This window comes from Camelus ferus, chromosome 17 (genome assembly GCF_009834535.1).
Source record: "Camelus ferus isolate YT-003-E chromosome 17, BCGSAC_Cfer_1.0, whole genome shotgun sequence".
NCBI lineage: Eukaryota > Metazoa > Chordata > Mammalia > Artiodactyla > Camelidae > Camelus > Camelus ferus.
In genome coordinates, this window is record NC_045712.1 from 26,250,352 (window position 1) to 26,270,131 (window position 19,780).

A 19,780-nucleotide genomic window follows, 5' to 3' on the forward strand; every position below is an offset into this window, starting at 1 on the left:
TTTGGTAAAAATTTAAATTTCATATTAAAAGTTCCTCCGGATTTTTTTCTATGTAGACCATTAGAAAAAGCAAGTTGTTTTTGTTTTGTGTGCGTTTTGTTTTCCAAACAAGGAATCCTTTTCACAAATTAGCCTCTAAAACTGTTGCTTTTTCCTAAACAATATATTGTTAAGTTCTTCCCATGTCGTCAGTCTGCATTTACTCCATTCCTTTGAGAAAACTTTGACTTTCAGCAGCAGTCTCATAGTCCCAGGATTTCCACGATGGTGCTTTAGCCCAGGGGTTGCGATCCCCAGACGTGCTGTGGCTGAGCCCGAGCTCGGCCGCTCGGAGAACTCAGTGGATTCCGGGCGCCCGCGATTTGTGAGAAACATCGCGCACTCTTGCTGCCTATAGGTGAAAGAGAAAGAGGGACTGCACCGCGGACGGACCCGTCCAGGACGATGGATAGCCAAGCGGATTGATGCGCGCGGGTACCCGTGGCCGTCAAGACAGAACCGGCGCCAGCCTCGAGTGAATATTCCCGGCCTCCTCCGCCAGGGGGCGGCTGACCGCCAAGTCCGCCGTACTGCGCCTGCGCCTGCGCCTTGGGCGCCGTCGCGTCTACTTTACGCATGCGCAGGGCGGCCCTGCGCCCACTGGAGCTAGAAGATGGCGGCTTCCGCGGTTTGCCGGGCGGTCAGCGTTGGGACGCGAGTGCTGCTGCACACCCGCCGCTCGGTGAGGTGGCAACAAGAGCGCAGAGCTATGTGTCGTGGGGCTTCGGGACGCGGACTGGGAGCGGGCTTTTAGCGGCGGCGGGTCGAGAATGAGGAGGTCGCGGGGTCAGGGCCGTGGGAAGGTCATGGCTGAGGGCGGGGACGGGGATGCCACTGCGGGCCTGGGAGCTGAGGAGCGACCCCCCAACCCAGTTCTCTATTCTGGTCGCCTATTTCCAGCGGCAAGCCCTGCTGAGGTCCCCTGCTTTGCGGGGCACCGCCACCTATGCCCAAGCCCTCCAGAGCGTGCCAGAGACGCAGGTCAGCCAGCTGGACAACGGGCTGCGAGTAGCGTCCGAGCAGTCCTCCCAGCCTACCTGCACGGTGAGTAGGGGCCGCGGTCGGGAGGGCGCCTCCATATTGGGCCTGGCGTCTTTTCATAGGTCAGGGTGTGACCTTGGGCACAGGTGCTCTGTGGTTTGGGTCAGACTCCTGCTCAGTCACTGCTGTATTGACTCTCCTCCACAATCCCGGCCCACGTTTTGACTTATCGGGGGCAGTCCTCGCTGTAACCAACACTCATTTAGCTGTGATGCCTGCCAGTCAGCAAGCCAAGTTCTTTTTTCAGCTTTTTCTTACGCAGCCCATGTGCGTAGTGAAGGAAATGGGATTCAGAGACATTAGTGACTGCCAGCCTAGCGGCCAAAGTCAGTATCTTGGCTAGACCGGAACTGTATTGTAGAAGAAATGCACTTGAATATTCCAGTTGAATTGCTGGTTTTTCCTAAAAATACAAACCCTCAAAATTGACTCAAAGGTAGAAATCTTGACTAGATAAACAGAATATTCTCAAGAAGTGATCCTTCTCTGTCTCCTCACCCCAAACTCCAGGGCTAAGTGGTTTTACTGGCAGATTCTTTCAGTTTTCCAGGAACAAATAATGTCCTGTGATATAAGTTGTCACTGAACACAGCAAAAGGTGACAGGCAGCTTCCTTATTCTATGGCACCTGTATAAGCTGACCCACAGCCTGTTAAGAAAGCTTGGTAGAGAATACTGTACTTCATGGGCAGTAAGGTGCTATAGATTGTAAGAAATATCCCTGTGCTTTAGTGCCAGAGGAGTGCTGTCTGTTACAATCAAAGGATGTCTTGGATTGTGTAAAATGCATCTTGCTTTCCAATATGTTAGATGAAATAGACGTTCGTGTAAGAATTTATGATGTGTGGCATATACATCAACATCTCTTAGGAAAGTAGATGGGAAAATTTTAAATCAACTATGAACAAATAGTAGTTAAAAGATTAGATCTGTGTTACCATATGGGGTGAGTAGCATGGTGTGTGTTTCATAGCACACCAGGCTATTAAGAAAATTATAAGATTCTCTCATTGGGTGCCAGGGAAACACTTGGCAGTGTTAGGTGTCCAAGGCTGATTAAGAAGTTTTTTTTGTTCTTATTTTTAAGTGTGAATGAAGGCTGTTTCCTAAACATGATAAAGTGTTCAGTGTCTGAGCAAATAGCCGCCTCCTCTAATGGCAAAAGGACACAATCACCAGAACAAAGGCAGGGTATAGTTTTTAGGAAGGAGGAGAAGAAATTGTTGCAAATGATTAGTTGCTTGCCTAGGAGAAACAAAGATCAGTGGAAACGTGAGATTGTGTTTTAAGAATTCCCTATGGTGATGGGACAGGCAGCTGTGCAGTTAGAAACTTCCCTTTTCCCTGGGAGTCTTGATAACCAGTCAGGAAATAGAGTAGGAAGGAGAGGTGATGCAGTGTGACTAGTCATTCAGCTAATGCCCTGGCCTCCAAGCACAAGGGTCCTGCTGAGAAACTCTTCCCCACCCTGGGGCTTGTGGAGTCACCCACAGGGTGGGCTGTAAGTGGGGGGCTGGGTTGGTTGGTTTGTTACCTTTGTTGGGGGTTTCTTGTCCAGGTCGGGGTGTGGATTGACGCTGGTAGCCGTTACGAGACTGAGAAGAACAACGGGGCAGGCTACTTTGTGGAGCATCTGGCTTTCAAGGTGAGGCTCCTAAAGACCTGAATCTCCCCCGGGGTTAGGGCTTCCTGCTGTCCCTCCTGAAGATGCATGTCAGAAAAGTCAGCCTTCTCAATTATGGGCTTCATTGGGGTTGGGGGTGGGGTGATCTCTGACTGGCTTTTCTGGAAGGAGCCACATGGGTTTGGCCTCTCCTGAGTGAAGCCTAGTTGGTGAGTGCCTGCACAAGGCACCTAGAGCCAAAAAAAAAAAAAAAAATAAAACCCTGGGGAGCCACAGGAGCCCTACCCTTCACCAGAGGCCAGGTCCATGTTGTGTGCGTGCATGCATGTAGAATTGCGGATATACACGTGTTTTGTAACAAACACACAGACTTAGTTTGTGTGAAATGCTCTTCATCTTTCGTTTATAGACGTAAATACTGAGGTTTCTTGAGGAAGGGAACAGCCGCTAAGCCAGCTTATGTGAGCATGGAGTAGAGACTGAGTTTCTAAATGAATGAATAAATGGAGAAGATGATACAGAATGGCTGGAGTTGTGGAACAGGAATGGGCAGCTTGCCAGCTCTAGCATTACAGACGTGTGTCGGTCTCAGCATATGAATGTGTGTCATTGGACAGCACCACTGCCACGTATGCACACATACAGGACTAGGGTTGAGTCCCACAGAGGCAGCTAGCACACACATAGTCATATGAATGGCGTGAGGGAGAGTGGTAGTGGTAGCATCACCTGAACGAAGTGTGAACTTACCTGACCGTGACTGTCAGTAAGAGGAAAGGGAGTGCTGGTAAGATCAGGCTGTTATGGGAGCTCTAGATTTCAGGTAACACTTGGTTTGGCCATGCGCTTCTTTCCTGGCTCCTGGATGTCTCCACTCTGTTGGCCCAGAATGCTGGGGCCTCGATCAGCTCAAGTCCTGTTTAGCACTTGGTGAACACAGACTCTGGGCCCTGTATCCCCAGAGTCTTACTGAAGGAGGTACCTGTGGACCAGTGGTTCTACTGAGACTTTAGCCTTTGAGGATGGGAGTCCTGGGCTCTCACATGGCTCCTGATGGGTCCTGTTGATGTCTGGTTCTAGGGAACAAAGAATCGGCCTGGAAATGCCTTGGAGAAGGAGGTGGAGAGCATGGGGGCCCATCTTAATGCGTACAGCACCCGGGAGCACACAGCTTACTACATTAAGGCACTGTCCAAGGACCTGCCAAAAGGTACGCCTGCAGGGTGGGGCAGGGATGGGATAGGTCTCCATGGGTGCAGAGGGCAGGCACTCTGGAGCCCCGGGGCTGGCTGAGGGACGGGGTTGCCCTTAGAGTATGGACTTGCAGCACAGCAACCAGTGGTGTTCAGGCCTGAGGGTTTTGTGTTGTTACTGGTCTCCAGTGGCCCACCTGGTGCCCAGACATGTCTTTCTTTCACGTCCAGCTGTGGAGCTCCTGGCCGACATTGTGCAGAACTGCAGCCTGGAAGACTCCCAGGTTGAGAAGGAGCGTGACGTGATCTTGCAGGAGCTGCAGGAGAATGATGCATCTATGCGGGATGTGGTCTTCGACTACCTGCATGCCACGGCGTTCCAGGGCACACCTCTGGCCCAGACCGTGGAGGGACCCAGTGAGAATGTCAGGTGAGAGTGAGCTGGGCCTGGGGTAGAATTCGTGCCCTCCTTCTGGCCTGGCCAGGCCATGTCCACATGAGTTTGTTGTTGTTCTGCCAGCCTGAGGGAGGGTGTGTCTGGGTATCTTATCCACATGGCATCTTGTCTTCTGATGGGATAAGCCCTCACCATGTCAGCTTACACCCTCCTGAGAGGAGACTGTCCTGTGGTCAGATGTGAGGGAGGCCAGATGAGGGCTGTCCTCTGGGCCCCAGAGTGGCAGGTGGCAGGAATGGGGGAGGGATTGAGTGGTGTGCTAGGGCTTGCTCTCCAGGGAAGCCATCTCTCTCCTTGTCTATCTCCTCAGCCCCATTTTATATGACCCACATCACTCTGGTTTGGGAGCTGTGGTAACCCATAGGCTGTATGTCTTGCAGGAAGCTCTCTCGGGCAGACCTGACTGAGTACCTGGACCGGCATTACAAGGCCCCTCGAATGGTGCTAGCGGCAGCTGGAGGTGAGCGATGGGCTCATGCAAGCCCTGTGGTAACGGGTGGGTAGGCTCCAGCCTTGTCTTCTGGTTCTGACCATAGGGGATCTTCCACTCTGGGGGCCCTGTTCCCACTCTGAACTTGAGGGGAGTGACCTCTTTTGTGCTCTCTGAGGTGGGGTACGATTCTGCTCTGCCACCACCCCTGGGACTGACCACACCGGGATGCTGCTCCTCTCTTGAGTACAGGCCTCAGGCCTTTCTCAGCCCCACCCAATCCTAGGAGACCCAGTTTGCAGGCTGGTGGGAAATTCAAGCCCCCAGGCTTGTTCCTCTTTGCCTTGCCAGTGGGAAACCGGACACTGGGTGACAGATGGGAAGGACCTTGAAAGGAAGACACAGAGTGGTAGGGGGATTTTAATGGGGGACTCGGAGTTGGAGGTTAAGGAGGTGCTTTTGAAGCATGTGTCATTTGAACAGAGGCCTAAAGCACAATGGGGTTTAGTCAGGGTTGGGGGTGCCCTGAGCACAGGGGAAGAGCAGTGTCATGGCCTATGGGTGTTTCGAGGCTTGCTCTCCTGCTAGAGCGGAAACAAGCAGACCCCGGGAAGGGTTGGGCAGGCACCTGGTGGAAGATGGCAGGAGCAGGGGAGGGAAGCAGATGAACTCAGGATGGTTTTGCAGATGGAAACTTCACGGAGGTCTGGACGTGGCGGGCAAGAGACGGGAGCAGGGTCGATACCTCCCCAGCTTAGGTCGCAGCAGCTTGCTGGATGAAAAAGAGTGATAGGAAGAGCACAATTGGTGGCTCTGGGGCCAGTGGACCTGGGGACCAAGAGCATTTGGAGCTCCTGACATGTCAGACTTTGTGGAGTCCAGCAGGATCTGAGGTCAGGGAAGGAAAGAACAAAAGGCAGAGGCACCTGGCCTGCGGTCCCTGGGGAAGGCTGCTGACTGCTGCAGTGCCTGCCGTCCAGGTGCTGGGGCAGCAGAGGCCACCTCCTGCAGAGGTGAGGTCAGGGAGGGGTTCTGAAACACGGGTTCATAAGGCTACTGGGAAGTGTCCCCGACTCTAGGGGACCCCAGAGCTAGTCGTGGCCCTGCGGAGCACCTCTTTGTACCCTCTTACCTGCCACCCTCCACGGGGGCCGCAGCCAGGATGTGCTTGAGGAAGGGCTAGAGGGACAAGGCAGGGCAGGTCCCTTACGCTCAGGGAGCACCAGTCTTGTCTGTGATGCTGGTGAGAATGCATCACCTGGGAACCTGTTTTTAAGCTCCGCACACTGCTGCTGCTTCCCTGTGACTGAGGTCATGGCAGCTGTTTGACCCTGAGGTGCCTGCCATGTCATGAGACAGCGTGTGTCTGTGAAGGGTCCTGTTTCCTCACCTTATCCTGATGTCACATCTTTCTTTGCTGTCTGCTGCTGAGACAGGATACGAGGTCCTCCCCTTGTGCGACTCCCGTGGTTCCCCCGACCCTGTGCCGTGGGCCCTGGCTGGCCGGTAACACTGCTGTCTGTCTGCAGGGGTGGAGCACCGGCAGCTGCTGGACCTCGCCCAGAAGCACTTGAGCAGCCTGTCTGGGACATACACAGAGGACGCCGTGCCTACTCTCGCTCCATGCCGCTTCACTGGCAGTGAGGTGGGCTGCCTGGCGGGTGGGGGTGGTACTCTCAGCCTGGGCCTCGGGGCGGGGGAACTCTCGCATGCATGGCCATCTCCACAACCTCGGAGTTGCCTCGGGAGTTGGGAAGGAGTCCTGTGGCCACTGCCTCATGGGCACATATGTTCACACTTGCATGTGCACTCTCCACCCACACTTGGCACCTTTGCTGGTTACTTGGGAAGTTTGGCTGTCCCTCAGCCTTTCCATGTCCTGTTTCAGATCCGCCACCGTGATGATGCCCTGCCTTTGGCCCATGTGGCCGTTGCAGTGGAGGGGCCTGGCTGGACCAACCCGGACAACGTGGCCCTCCAGGTGGCCAATGCCATCATCGGCCATTACGACTGCACTTATGGCGGCAGTACGGTGAGTGCCACGAGTGGGCATGGGACGGGCCTTGCCTTCAGGGAAGAGAGGGAGCTGGGCTGTGGGCACTTGTACTGTGGGGCTCAGGGTGTGGGCCACAGAGTGGAGGTGGGTGCTGACCACCTTTGCTCCTGGCAGCACCTGTCCAGCCCACTGGCTGCAGTTGTCGCAACCAATAAGCTATGCCAGAGTTTCCAGACTTTCAACATTTGCTACGCAGAGACTGGGCTGCTGGGCGCACACTTTGTCTGTGACCACATGAGCATCGATGACATGGTATTCTTCCTGCAGGGCCAGTGGTGAGTGGTAGCCTGGCATTGCAGGTTGGGGATAGGGGCCTTTGAGCAGGACAGTGGAGGCTCAGAGGCAGCACTGCCTCAGAACGATCCCACCCTACCCCTGCTGTAGGATGCGCCTGTGCACCAGTGCCACAGAGAGTGAGGTGGTCCGAGGCAAAAACATCCTCAGAAATGCCCTGGTATCTCATCTGGATGGTGAGTCCTCCAGCCCTGTGGCAAGGGGTGGAGTGCATCCTGGCAGTGACAGTCCCAATGTGGCCACCATTCCTAACCAACACTGGAAGGGAAAACTTTGAAGGTCATGCCATATCCCACCAGTCACCCTCCCTCAGGGGCTTAGGGCTTCAGGTGCAGGTGTGGGTGGCCAGATCAACAGCCCACTGGTACAATGACCGGTTGTTGTACAAGTGAGTGTTGTGATCTAGGATCAGACCAAGGTTCAGGCTATCCTGAAACTGAAGGTTCTTTGTGTACCTGTGGTCCAGGACTGGACCGTGTGGACCCATAAGCTTCCCTGCCCCGCCCTGCAGGTACCACTCCTGTGTGTGAGGACATTGGACGGAGTCTCCTGACGTACGGCCGTCGCATCCCTCTGGCTGAGTGGGAAAGCCGGATTGCGGTAACGCAGGCCCCGGGAGAGGTTCTGGAGTCTCGATCTGGCAGACTCCCAGAGAACGGGAAGTTGTGGCAGTGCAGACTGCTGCTATAGGCACTCCTGGCGTCCTAGGCAGTGTTGCTACCAGGGTGACGTAATTGGAGGGTAGGGCAGAGGCACTGATGGCTATGGAGGTGGGTGAGGCCCATGGAGGTCTACGTAGTAGGGAGAGCCCTTCTGCTTTCTCTTTTTGGGTGAGGGGTACTTGTGTAAGACCTCAGCTGGCTGGGTACTGTTGACTGGCTGAAGTGGTCCCAGGTGCCTATCACTCAGTGTGACCTCTGCTTCATCCTGCAGGAGGTGAATGCCAGTGTGGTGCGTGAGGTCTGCTCTAAGTACTTCTATGACCAGTGTCCAGCAGTGGCTGGATTGGGTAAGTAGCTTAGAAGGTCTGCTCTTTGTCCTCATTCCATTGTCATGGCCTCCCCTCTGCCTCTGCTGCCCTACCCTCCAGCTTACCCTGGGAGCAGCAGGTTGAGGCCCCCAGGAGGCTCTGCCCAATAGCTTGGCTGCCTGGGAGTACTTGCTCAGAAAACCTGTCCCAGCAGCTCCCTGACTCCCTGCCAAGGTGCCTCCATCAATACCCTACACCCGCCAGGTAACGGACACCCCTGCGTGTGGGGTGGGGCTCCAAAGGTCAGAGCATGAAGGGACAGGCTCAGCACCCCCTGGAGGAATGTTCTCTTCCTTCACTCCACTCAAAGCCTGTCTTGTGCTGCTCTGGGCAGCTCTGAATGGGGTGCGGCGCAGGGCCAGGTGTCCCTGTATAAGCCGGGTACCCCACCCTGACGCCCCACCCTATCCCCACAGGCCCCATTGAGCAGCTTCCAGACTATAACCGGATCCGTAGCGGCATGTTCTGGCTGCGCTTCTAGGCAGGAGGCCTGTGCAGGCAAGAGGGCGGGGCCAGGGTTCGCGGTTCCCCCTCCCCACAACAAACATACCACCTCGGCTCTCCAGACCTGTGCTGCGGATTACCACCAATAAAGTCCTGTGTTGAGAACTGCGTTATCCCTCTCTTGGCGTTGGTATAGAGTCCACTGGACACTGGATAGGGGAGCAGGGACTTCTCCCCGTTCTGTGTCTCCTGGATCCTTCCGCCTTCCCACAGGCTGATGTGTCCTCAGCCAGGGGCAAGAGTGGGGGCTGCTGCATGGAGGCCGGAAGCCTTTGATGCCTGCAGGGAGCTGAGGCCAGCTGTTTCCACTTAGCCACGTGGCGGATGCTCCTAGCCAGTCTGTCCCAAGAGTGGGGTGTGGGAGTCCATGAGAACTGCATGGGACCTTTGCCCTGGTATAGGTCCCAGCCTGGGAACTCAGGGGGTTCAGGTAGGAAGCCCCTTGCTGTGGGTCCTGTGCAGTCACCCTCTGGTGGTCTCTGGTCCCCCAGGTGGACCAGGAGAGGCCAAGGACTGTCCCTGAGGAAGACTCCTTCATATATTTACTCTGGATTCTGGGAGGATAGCCTGGGGCATAGTGTTCCCATTTGGTTTTTAACTGCTGCCTAGACAGGCAAGGCAAGAATCCTTTGCCTCGATTTGCCGCTGACTCAGGCTCCAAGAATATCTCTGAGCTCAGTGGGGCCTGAGCCCCCTTCCTTGACTAAGTCTGTCCCAGACAAGTCCTGAGCTGCTGGCCCATCTCCCTGAGGCAGCCAGGACCTGGTGGAGCTCTCAGCTGTCTAGTGCCACCTTTGGGTTCTGGTCCCCAAGGCAGATGGGCAGGTAGGCCCCTCTTCCTGCACCCCTCAACCCTTCCACAGCCCCTGGGAAGCCCGGGGGGATTGGAAGTCTGGGGCCCGATTCGCCTAACATGAAGGTGCTATTGACGGTCATGAACAGGGTTCTGGGATAAGGTTTGTTGGGAAGAGGGCTACCCAGAAGTCCCTTAGCATCCCAGCCTTGCAGTAGCCAAAACAACCTTTGATTCACTCCCACCCCACTCCAGTGCTTTTCCTTCACCCGTTTGTTGCCGCAGGTTGTCAATTAGGAAATAACCGTTGAGTGCTTTCTAAAGAACCCAGGGCTCGGGGACTTAGGTCATCTGCCTACTTTATGACCAGCTGGAGAGAAGCTGCTGGACAGTGCAGAACCCTGACTGGCCCACCCCTGGGTGCTTGTAGACATAGTACATGCAGGCTGAGGGAACAGCAAAGTGCCAAGCCTGTTGTCCCAAGTTCAAGTTTGAGCTGGAGGACAGGGCTTGATTTTTCTGTTAAGCCCAGGACTGACCCTCAAAGGCTACAGGTGTGCTGGATACAGAGCACTTGAACTCTTGGGGGTGATCTGCTCCTAATAGACCTTGCATACCTAGACCAAGAATTTGATCTTTACTCTGGAAGCATGTTGGGGTAGGTGCACTAGAGATTACTGGGAAGAGAAGTGATTTGGTAAGCTGAGATTTAGCATGGGAACTCGGTGTGTATTTCTGTGATGTCCCAGTGAGCTGTGCTGTAGCAGGGTAGTTGTCAAGGCTGTAGGAAGAGCTGGAGTAGGCTTCAAGGGACCCAAGCAAGACCGCATCCCCAGCAGGACTAGGGTTCCATGGGGCAGGGTGGGTAGGTTGGAGGATGAAGACTTGCCCAGCTTTGGCCACAGTTCTGAGAAATTTGGAGATGTCTGGGACAGTGGGATGTGTGGGTCTGGAATCCCCAAAAGAGACCCCAGTTGGTGACACATGGTGCTATCTGGCAGAGGGAGTGACTGAAGCCAGAAAATTGTGCAGGGGAGTGTGGGAGGGAGAAAGACTAAAAGCTCAGGGCCCCACTGCCCTAATGGAGGGAGCTGGTTTCTGAGGCTGAGTCCTAGGCTGTGTGCCTGCCAGGAGGCTGTGATTGGGAGCCTCAGAGGACCACGGCCCTGCTTGTGAGCCTCCCGGGAGCTCCAGACATGCAGTCAACCCTGCTTCTACCTCCAGTAGCCTCTCCTAGTACTCTTCGAGTGACCCCCCCCAAGGCAGGCAGCCCTTCCTTTCTTTCTGGGGCCCCTCGTGGCTCTGGTGAAGTTTGCCTGAACACCTCAGCTGGCCTCCAGTCTCCCCTAAAGACTGAACCCGAATGTGTGTGTGTGTGTGTCCACACTGCATATGCTAGCTCTCAGGCTGCCTCTGTTATGAGGGCTCGTCTGGTCTCTGCAGCCCTCACCTGCAGGACACCTTCAAGGGGTGAGGGATTCCTGGAACATGCCTGAGGAGCCCTTGACCTTGGACAAAGGTTCTGGGCCCTGTGGATCACAGTGCTGTATCCCATGATAACCTGGGGCTGTTCCTGCGGCTCCAGCCTTCTGGATAACGACAAAGAAGGAAGCATGGATGGTCATCACTGACCCCAACTCTGGCCATAAGTCGGAGATCTCAGTCCCTGGAGGCATCTAGGGGAGACAAGTTTAACAAATACCATCCCCATTTCTCCCTCATTAGCCTGTGGGGCCCCAGAGGAAGCAGAGGGGTTAGGCATGTTGGAAGGGGCCTGGTGGCAGTGGTGAAGGTAGATGTATTTATTCTCCGGGCTTCCCAGAGTTACCCAGGAGTGGCAGAAAGAAGGAATGGGCGCCATGCTCTTGGGAGTGTCTCTGTGCTTTAGTATCAACCCCTATAATGAACGCATATGTGTATACAAAGACTGACTTACTCAGGATAGTGTCCCTGGCCTGGGGATTTGTTGAGGGGACTGTCCGTAATCAGAAGCAAGCTGAGGGAGACAGGTGTGAAGTCAGGCTGGTTAAAGGTTATGAAGGTGGAAGCTCAGGTGGACTGTGAGGGCAGCTAGGAGGGAAGGGAAGGGCTCAGGATGAAGATGATAGGTGGAAGGGGGTCTTTAAGAAGAGTAGGTTGAAGGAGGAGACTGGAGGGCCAGAATGAGGATGTGTAGGTAGGGGGGCCTGGCTGGAGCAGGACAGGCTCACCCATGGGGGTGCAGACAGGAAGGGGTGGATTCCTGAGAGATGAGCTGTCACTGTGGGTGGTCTACTCTCCACACGTGGATAACCCCTCCCTGCAGGCACAGCTGGATGGCATCCGCCTGGAGCTGATTCAGGGCAGAGTAGGGGGTGCCGGACACTGAGATGGACAAGTATGCATAAGCATGACACAGATTCTCTCCTCCTGGCTTCCTCTTCCAGAGTGGGAATGGGCATTACTTGGATGCAGCCCAGTGGTGCCTTGCTCTCCCTGGATGAGCCCAGAGCCCCTCATTTGCTGGGGACTGTTAGGCCCATTGAGGGGACTGGGATGAGACACAGGAGAACCAACAGACAGGGATGGCTGAATCACAGGAGAGGCCCGGCGGGACTTATGGCCTGAGGGCTTGTCTGGGCACAGAGTGGTGGGGGTGTTGGGGGGGGAGGTGAGTCATCTCCAGCTGCAGCTTTCCCCCACTGACATCGTGCTACATCTTTGATCCCCTGGAACCTATCCAAAGTCTAGTCCCCAGCAGTCACTCCTAGTCTATGACCTACAGCAACTAAGTTCTCTGACCCTAGAAGGGGTTGGAAAAGGGCTCTCATCATCTATCTGTAGAGAACCTTCCTGGGGAATCCCAGAAACCACAGGAGTTGGGGATGCTTTACACTTAAGTAGAATCAAATCATCTGTCCCTGGGAGGGGTGGCAGGGGCGGCAACCTTTGGGACGGGGTGAGGGGTGGGGGCGGGCCGCCTGGGTCCCCGCCCGCTGCTCCGCCCCCACGGGATCAGGGACTTTTCTCTGCTGTGGCGGCGGGACTACGGCAGCGGGAGCCAGCGGATCAGCAGGCAAGACCGAGACTGGGGGGTTGGGAGAGCACTGGGCTTGACCCCACCAAGTCTGAGGGAGAGGCGGGAGTCCTGGCTGACTGTTTCCCTCACCTAGGATGAGGCTGCGGCTCCTGGTGGCCGCGCTCTGCGCTGGAATCTTGGCAAGGGCGCCCCGAGTGCGGGCCCAGCACCGAGAGAGAGGTGAGCACGGCAGGGAAGGACCTCATCCAAGGCACTGCCCCCTGTCACCCGCAGCTCTATTCCCCCTTCATCCTGGATCCTGCTCCCCACCCCTTTGCGACCCTGTGTGTGTTTCTCCTGACTCTTCCTGGGACTCCCTAAACCCTCCGAGACCCATGCTGCATCTCCCAAACTGTATCCAGTTATGCGTGAGTCCCCTACCCTATGTCACTCCACGCTGTACCCTGAGGCCAGCCTCAGTCCCAGATCCCCAGACCCACACCCACACTGCGACTCTCCCTCCCCACCAGTCCTCTGCTCCGCGGGAGAGTTGGCTCTGAGCTCCACCTCAGCTCCCTCCAGGGCTCTCAGGCCCAAGCCAGCCTGGGCTGTTTTGCACAGCAGATGAAGCCTACTCCCCTCTCCCCAGCCCCAGGGGACCACAGTGAGGGGAGTGGGTGAGTGGGCTCCAAGAAGAAATCGTGATTGCTTTTCCCTGCCCCAGTGACCTGCACGCGCCTTTATGCTGCTGACATCGTGTTCCTACTCGATGGCTCTTCATCCATCGGTCGCAGCAACTTCCGTGAAGTGCGCGCTTTCCTTGAGGGGCTGGTGCTGCCCTTCTCTGGGGCAGCCGGTGCACAGGGTGTCCGCTTTGCTGCCGTGCAGTACAGCGATGACCCACGGTGAGTGGATTCCCAGAGCTAGGGAGCCAGAGATCTCACCAGGACCCCTCCTTCAGATAGAAGCAGAGTCCAAAAACCCCTAGTCTATCTGGGGAACCCAGAGGCCCACCCCCACCCACTCCAGGCAGGACCTCCTCTTAAGACAGAAGCAAGAATCTCCTAGGTAGAGCCCTCATATCTGAGACCTCTTTAGACTAGTGCTGTGCCAAAGATGGGGGCTATGTTTTCTGATCTGGAGATGGAGAGGCTACTGGGGAGCCCAGGGGCTTCAGATGCTCTGTTTCTGCAGGACTCTCCATGTTTTAGCCTCCTGATCCCTTCAGCCTCTCACTTAGCAGAGGGCCTCCCTGTCTGGCCAGTGTCCACCTCCCTACAATGGGACCCTTTCTCCTACCATTATTTAATTAACCAGACATCCTGGGCCCTGAGCCTGGGAGCCTCAAGGGCTCCAGGCCTGCCCAGGCCCAGCCACAGGCAGGACACAGAGGGGCACCTAGGGAGTCTGTTAACTTGGGGGCTTCAGAGGTGGAGGACAGGAATCACAGAACCAAGAGGACCTTCAAGAGGGCCTGATACAACCCTCACCCCAGAGGCCTCCTAGAGGCCAGGACCAGAAAAGGTCCTTGTCCCTAGCCTGTTGCCACCCCTCTCCCCACAGGACAGAGTTTGGCTTGGATGCGCTTGGCTCAGGAAGTGATGTGATCCGTGCCATCCGTGAGCTCAGCTACAAGGGAGGCAACACACGCACAGGGGCTGCGATTCTCCACGTGGCTGACCATGTCTTCCAGCCCCAGCTGGCTCGACCTGGTGTCCCCAAGGTGATCTCTCACCCTACCATGCCTCCCAAGGTGATCCCCAAGTTGTGTCTGAGGCAGCCCTGAATTGACCCTGCACCTGCTCCAGGTCTGCATCCTCATCACAGATGGGAAGTCCCAGGACCTGGTGGACCCTGCTGCCCAGAGGCTGAAGGGGCAGGGGATCAAGCTGTTTGCTGTGGGTGAGTACCAAGCTGAAGTGACAGGTCGGTTGGGGCAGGGACCCATCAGAAGGCATGTGGGCAACTGAGTCCTGACTGGGCATCACCTCAGGGATCAAGAATGCTGACCCCGAGGAGCTGAAGCGAGTCGCCTCACAGCCGACCAGCGATTTCTTCTTCTTCGTCAACGATTTCAGCATCCTGAGGACGCTATTGCCTCTCGTTTCTCGGAGGGTGTGCATGACTGCTGGTGGTGTGCCTGTGACCCTGCCCCGTGAGTTCCTGCCCACCCTGTGTGCCCTGGCCTAGACCTTGACCTAAACCCCAACCTGGGAGTGCTGATTCCATCCCATGTACTCCTGATACCAAGCCAGAGGCGCTCTCCTCTGACCCTGCCCTGGAAGTGCTGACCTGACCTCGTGCTCCTCACCCTTGACCCCTAAAGCTGCACCATAAGTGCTGATCCCTGGTCCTCTTGCCTGACTGACTGATTGACTCCTTTCCCAGCCGAAGTCTTGACCTCAGGTCCACGAGACCTGGTGCTGTCTGAGCCAGGCAGTCAGTCCTTGAGAGTACAGTGGACAGCGGCTAGTGGCCCTGTGACCGGCTACAAGGTCCAGTATGCGCCTTTGACAGGGCTGGGACAGCCAGTGTCAAGTGAGCGGCGGGAGGTAAGGCTGTCAGGAGTGGTAGGTGGAGGACTGGGGACTTAGCTGGACAAAGGGAAGTGACCTCTGATCCTGGGCAGGTGAGCGTCTCAGCTGGTGAGACCAACGTGCGGCTGCAGGGTCTCCGGCCCCTGACTGAGTACCAAGTGACTGTGGTTGCCCTCTACGCCAACAGCATCGGGGAGGCCGTGAGCGGGACAGCTCGGACCAGTGAGCAGTTCTGCTAACCTCTGACCCCACTCACCTAACCACCCATCCCAGTAACCCCTCCCCACTCTGGGCTCACTAATCCCTGATGGGACCTTCCCCTAGCTGCCCTGGAGGGGCCGGAGTTGACCATCCAGAACACCACAGCCCACAGCCTCTTGGTGACCTGGCGGACTGTGCCAGGTGCCACTGGCTACCGTGTGACATGGCGGGTCCTCAGTGGTGAGTGAGAGATGTGGGCTGAAGGGAGTCCCTGTACTGCAGACAGGATTGTAGGCTCCTGAGTTTACAAAACCCACTAATCCTTCTGTGCCCACCCCTTGTGCAGGTGGGGCCACGCAGCAGCAGGAGCTGGGCCCTGGGCAGGGGTCAGTGTTGCTGCGTGACCTGGAGCCTGGCACAGACTATGAGGTGACTGTGAGGGCCCTGCTTGGCCGTAGCATGGGGCCTGCCACCTCCTTGACTGCCCGCACTGGTAAGAGGACTGGGTGCTTTCTTCAGGCTGGGTGGGCAGGCAGGCAGGGCATAGAGGCCACTGAAGTCCCCTGTGCCCTGGGTAGACACTTCCGTTGAGCAGACCCTGCGTGCAGTCATCCTGGGCCCCACATCCATCCTTCTTTCCTGGAACTTGGTGCCTGAGGCCCGTGGCTACCGGCTGGAGTGGCGACGTGAGAGTGGTCAGTGCAGGAGGGAGGGGTGGCCAGGCAGGGTTGGGGCCTGGCCTCAGCTGACCTGACCCTATCATCTCGTAGGCTTGGAGGTACCACAGAAGGTGGTACTGCCCTCTGATGTGACCCGCTACCAGTTGGATGGGCTGCAGCCAGGCACTGAGTATCGCCTCACTCTCTACACGCTGCTGGAGGGCCGTGAGGTGGCCACGCCTGCAACCGTGGTCCCCACTGGTGAGGGCTTTGGGGGCCCAGCCAAGTGAGAGGGGAAGGTACAGGGACCCCAGACTACCTCTCATGCTGTGCTCTCCAACAGGGTCAGAGATGCCTGTGGGCCCAGTGATGGACCTCCAGGCGACTGAGCTGCCTGGGCAGCGGATGCGAGTATCCTGGAGCCCAGTTCCCAGTGCCACCGAGTACCGCATCACTGTGCGCAGCACCCAGGGTGAGGTGGACACAGCATGCACCCATACACACACTAAAGTTCTGGCCCTTGGGGACTGACTGCACCCTCAACCCACCTCTTTTCACTCCTGGGTCTCTACAGCCTCCTCCTGTGTCCTTGTCCATTTGCCTGCCAAGTTGGCGCTGAGTCCAGACCTGTCACGCTGTCTGCCTGCCCTGTCCTTGCCTGAATCTATCTCCATGGAAAGCAGTCCCTTTCCATGGCTTTCATCCTTCTCTGTAATCATAAGGTCAATCCCTGCCCTTCTATTACTCTAGCCCTGATTACTGTCCACCCTGACCTCTCATCCCATGTCCTCATCCATTATTGATCCGGCACCCCACATCAGTGTCTATTGATGACCTGTCCACTGACTTCTCTCATCCTACATCTGTATCCCTGTCCACTGACCCCTATTGTTGTGTGTCCCCGTTCATCACTGGCCCCGTTAGCCTGTGTCGCTGTCCATCACTGACTCCTTTTTTCCCATGTCCTCCTCTCTCACCCTTTCCATCTCATGTCCCATCCCTCACTGACTCTTTTCACTTTGTATCTTTGTCTATCACTGGCCTCCTCCTCCCACATCCCTGTCTCTTACTGATCCCTGCCCACCTACCCTCCCTTCTCCATTAGGGGTTGAGCGGACCCTGGTGCTTCCTGGGAGTCAGACAGCCTTTGACTTGGATGACGTCCGGGCTGGGCTGAGCTATATGGTGTGGGTGTTGGCTCGAGTGGGCACCCGTGAAGGTGCTGCCAGCGTCCTCACTGTCCACCGAGGTGAGCACTGCAGAAGAGTAGGGGATTGCTGTCTGACTCACTCTGGCTCTGGTTTTGATCCCTGACCTCTGTCTTTAACCCCCAGAACCAGAAACCCCACTTGCCATCCCAGAGCTTCGGGTTGTGGCATCAGATGCAACACGAGTGAGGGTGGCCTGGGGACCTGTTCCTGGAGCCAGTGGGTTTCGGATTAGCTGGAGAACAGACAATGGTCAGTGTGGGGTGTATGGGAAGGTTACTGAGGGGAACCATCAGGGTGTGCGGGCAGGGGACCGAGGGAGCAGGCAGGAGCCATGCCAACATTTCTCTCTGATCCTAGGTCTGGAGTCCAGCCAGACATTACCCCCAGAGTCTACAGCCACAGATATCACGGGGCTGAGGCCCGGTACCTCCTACCAGGTGGCTGTGTCAGCACTGCGAGGGAGAGAGGAGGGCCCTGCTGCGGTCATTGTGGCTCGAACTGGTCAGGGCTTTCTACCTCCAGTGCCCCTCCAGACCCTCATGCCTTCCCTCTCAGACCCTTGCTTCTCCTCGGAACTCCAATCTCCCCCTTTAGATCCTCACCACCTCCTCCCTAGGAGGCCCTGCTTCCCCCTTCTGTCTCCTCGCCTCCTCTCAAGCCTCTACCTTCTTCAGCTTCCCCTAAGACCCCCTTCTCCTTGCCCTCGGATTTCCACTATGTCATCGCTCAGACCCCCACTGCCTTTTCTGCTGGACCTGACTCTCAGACTCGCACTTTCTCTTTTGGTAGACCCCCTCACTGATTCCTAATACCTCCATTGGAACCCTATTACCTTCTCTGTTAGACCTTCTTGTCTCTCAGATTTCTCTCACCTGCCACCTCGGATTTCCATTATCTCCTCAGTCAGAACCCTTACTTCTTCCCCCATCTGACCCATTCACTGCCTCCCCTATCAAGTCCCTGCCTTCTGTTAGACTCCATTTGCTTTCCCCTATTAGATAATCCCCAGTACCTCCACCATCAAACCCTCACTGCCTCGTCCATGGGACTCCCCATTGCCTCTCCCCCTCAGACCCACTGGGCCCAGTGAAGACAGTCCATGTGATTCAAGCCAGCAGCTCATCTGTCACCATCACCTGGAATAGGGTTCCTGGTGCCACAGGATACAGGATCTCCTGGCAGTCCGGCCACGGTGGGGCAGGGGTTTTGGAAGGGACCAGAAGTTTTGGAGGGTTGTAAGGGGCAGGTCTGGGTGGAATGGGAGCAGGGATTTCTTTCTTAGGGGTCCAGGTGGGGCATTGGGCGGCAGAGTCTGGCTAGCCCTAGAGCTGACTCTATCCTTACTCCCAGGCCCAGAGAAATCCCAGTTGGTTTCTGGGGAGGCCACATTGGCTGAAGTGGATGGGCTGGAGCCAGATATGGAGTACACGGTGCGTGTGTGGGCCCATGCGGCTGGTGTGGATGGGACCCCTGCCTCTGTGGTTGTGAGGACTGGTGAGTGGACTCTGGCCTGCTGCCAACCACATCTCATTGGCTACTCTGTCCTGCTGTGTATTCCTGACTGCTCCCGCAGCCCACTTCATCACTTCATCAGAGCTCTTCCCATGAATAATCTTCCCACAATGACCTACCCAACAATGAATAGGTGTCCACCCATAGTGACTTACTGGCTGCTCCACACTGACCACTCCGAGGCACTGAACTTCTCCCTTTCAGGGGTTGCCTACACTGACTAACCTGTCCAGACTCACCTCACACTGACCTTCAGACCTCCTTGCACTGACTGTGCCTGTACTGCCACCCTATTCTCTGCCAGCCATCCAGTGGCCCCTGACCCCTTACCCTGCCTCTGCTTCCAGACCCTCAGCCCGTGGGCAGTGTGTCGAAGCTACAGATCATCAATGCTTCCAGTGATGTTCTGCGGATCACCTGGGTGGGGGTCACTGGAGCCACAGCCTACAGACTGGCCTGGGGCCGGAGCGAGGGTATGGTTCCCCGACCCTGCCCTTGCCTTTCCTGGCTGGCATTGCCTGCTCTGGTCAACCATCCCTACCCCTGACCGTTGCCCTGTGCTCACCTGGCCAGGTGGCCCCATGAGAGAGCAGATGCTCCCAGGAAATACGGACTCCGCAGAAATTCGGGGCCTCGAAGGCGGAGTCAGCTACTCAGTGCGAGTGACTGCACTTGTTGGGGACCGTGAGGGCGCACCTGTCTCCATTGTTGTCACCACGCGTAGGTGGAGCTTGGGCTGGGGAGAGCCTTGGATTGGTGACCTGGATGGTCTGGGGGCAGGGTTCGTGCTCCAGAATGGAAAAGAGACCAGTGATTGGTAGTGAGCCTGTGGAGACGGGGGTCTTCGAGGGGAAAAGGAATGCAGCCTGGGATAGGCAGAGGAGCCGGCTGGGGGCAGTGCTTGTTCCAGGGTTGGTCTGGGATTGGTGCAGGGATCGGTGGGGGCGGGGCTTCCCTGATCCGTGCACTTTCTCTCAAGCACCTGCGGCTCCGCCAGCCCTGGAGACACTTCGCGTAGTGCAGCGAGGGGAGCACTCGCTGAGGCTGGGCTGGCAGCCGGTGCCCGGGGCACGTGGCTTTCGTCTGCGTTGGCGACCTGAGGGTAAGAGTCACCCCCAGTAGGGAGTTAAGGACCAATGGGGGCGGGCCAGGGATGGGGTCGGGGATGTGGGCTAGGTGAGCAAGGTCAGTGAAAGTGGGC

The 19,780-nt window shown here is 56.5% G+C and overlaps 2 protein-coding genes across 6 annotated transcripts in view; both read left to right on the forward strand.

Annotated features, from left to right (window-relative positions):
- The first annotated feature begins 566 nt into the window (after nt 1–566).
- On the forward strand, nt 567–8,773 carry LOC102514495 (cytochrome b-c1 complex subunit 1, mitochondrial). Its single transcript, XM_006174156.3, has 13 exons — nt 567–721; nt 940–1,083; nt 2,639–2,725; nt 3,785–3,914; nt 4,129–4,327; nt 4,735–4,814; nt 6,314–6,429; nt 6,673–6,816; nt 6,955–7,115; nt 7,225–7,310; nt 7,646–7,734; nt 8,068–8,143; nt 8,581–8,773. Exons 1-13 carry the CDS (start codon nt 653–655, stop codon nt 8,643–8,645), a joined length of 1,446 nt encoding a protein of 481 aa, XP_006174218.1. The 5' UTR covers nt 567–652; the 3' UTR covers nt 8,646–8,773.
- A 3,692-nt stretch (nt 8,774–12,465) lies between these two features.
- Nucleotides 12,466–19,780, forward strand: part of COL7A1 (collagen type VII alpha 1 chain) — a 29,971-nt gene continuing 22,656 nt past the window's right edge. For all 5 annotated transcript variants that reach the window (XR_004312177.1, XM_032458560.1, XM_032458564.1 and 2 more), the window contains exons 1-21: nt 12,466–12,516; nt 12,614–12,699; nt 13,184–13,364; nt 14,023–14,182; nt 14,268–14,361; nt 14,453–14,614; nt 14,848–15,011; nt 15,089–15,218; nt 15,321–15,437; nt 15,544–15,690; nt 15,776–15,892; nt 15,968–16,117; nt 16,200–16,328; nt 16,962–17,105; nt 17,191–17,316; nt 17,425–17,568; nt 18,140–18,259; nt 18,418–18,561; nt 18,927–19,052; nt 19,153–19,299; nt 19,559–19,681. Coding sequence is in view for 4 of the 5 variants with exons in the window: in XM_032458560.1 (XP_032314451.1) it covers nt 12,615–12,699; nt 13,184–13,364; nt 14,023–14,182; nt 14,268–14,361; nt 14,453–14,614; nt 14,848–15,011; nt 15,089–15,218; nt 15,321–15,437; nt 15,544–15,690; nt 15,776–15,892; nt 15,968–16,117; nt 16,200–16,328; nt 16,962–17,105; nt 17,191–17,316; nt 17,425–17,568; nt 18,140–18,259; nt 18,418–18,561; nt 18,927–19,052; nt 19,153–19,299; nt 19,559–19,681 (2,710 nt within the window). In the remaining variant the exon portion in view is untranslated. The remainder of the gene's footprint in view (nt 12,517–12,613; nt 12,700–13,183; nt 13,365–14,022; nt 14,183–14,267; nt 14,362–14,452; nt 14,615–14,847; nt 15,012–15,088; nt 15,219–15,320; nt 15,438–15,543; nt 15,691–15,775; nt 15,893–15,967; nt 16,118–16,199; nt 16,329–16,961; nt 17,106–17,190; nt 17,317–17,424; nt 17,569–18,139; nt 18,260–18,417; nt 18,562–18,926; nt 19,053–19,152; nt 19,300–19,558; nt 19,682–19,780) is intronic.

Excerpts from the sequence above, each read along its gene's own strand:
- LOC102514495 (XM_006174156.3), top strand. The coding sequence starts at position 653 with ATGGCGGCTTCCGCGGTTTGCCGGGCGGTCAGCGTTGGGACGCGAGTG. Across the intron at positions 2,726-3,784 it reads TGGAGCATCTGGCTTTCAAG|GGAACAAAGAATCGGCCTGG; the intron begins GTGAGGCTCCTA and ends GTCTGGTTCTAG. Across the intron at positions 6,817-6,954 it reads GCACTTATGGCGGCAGTACG|CACCTGTCCAGCCCACTGGC; the intron begins GTGAGTGCCACG and ends TGCTCCTGGCAG.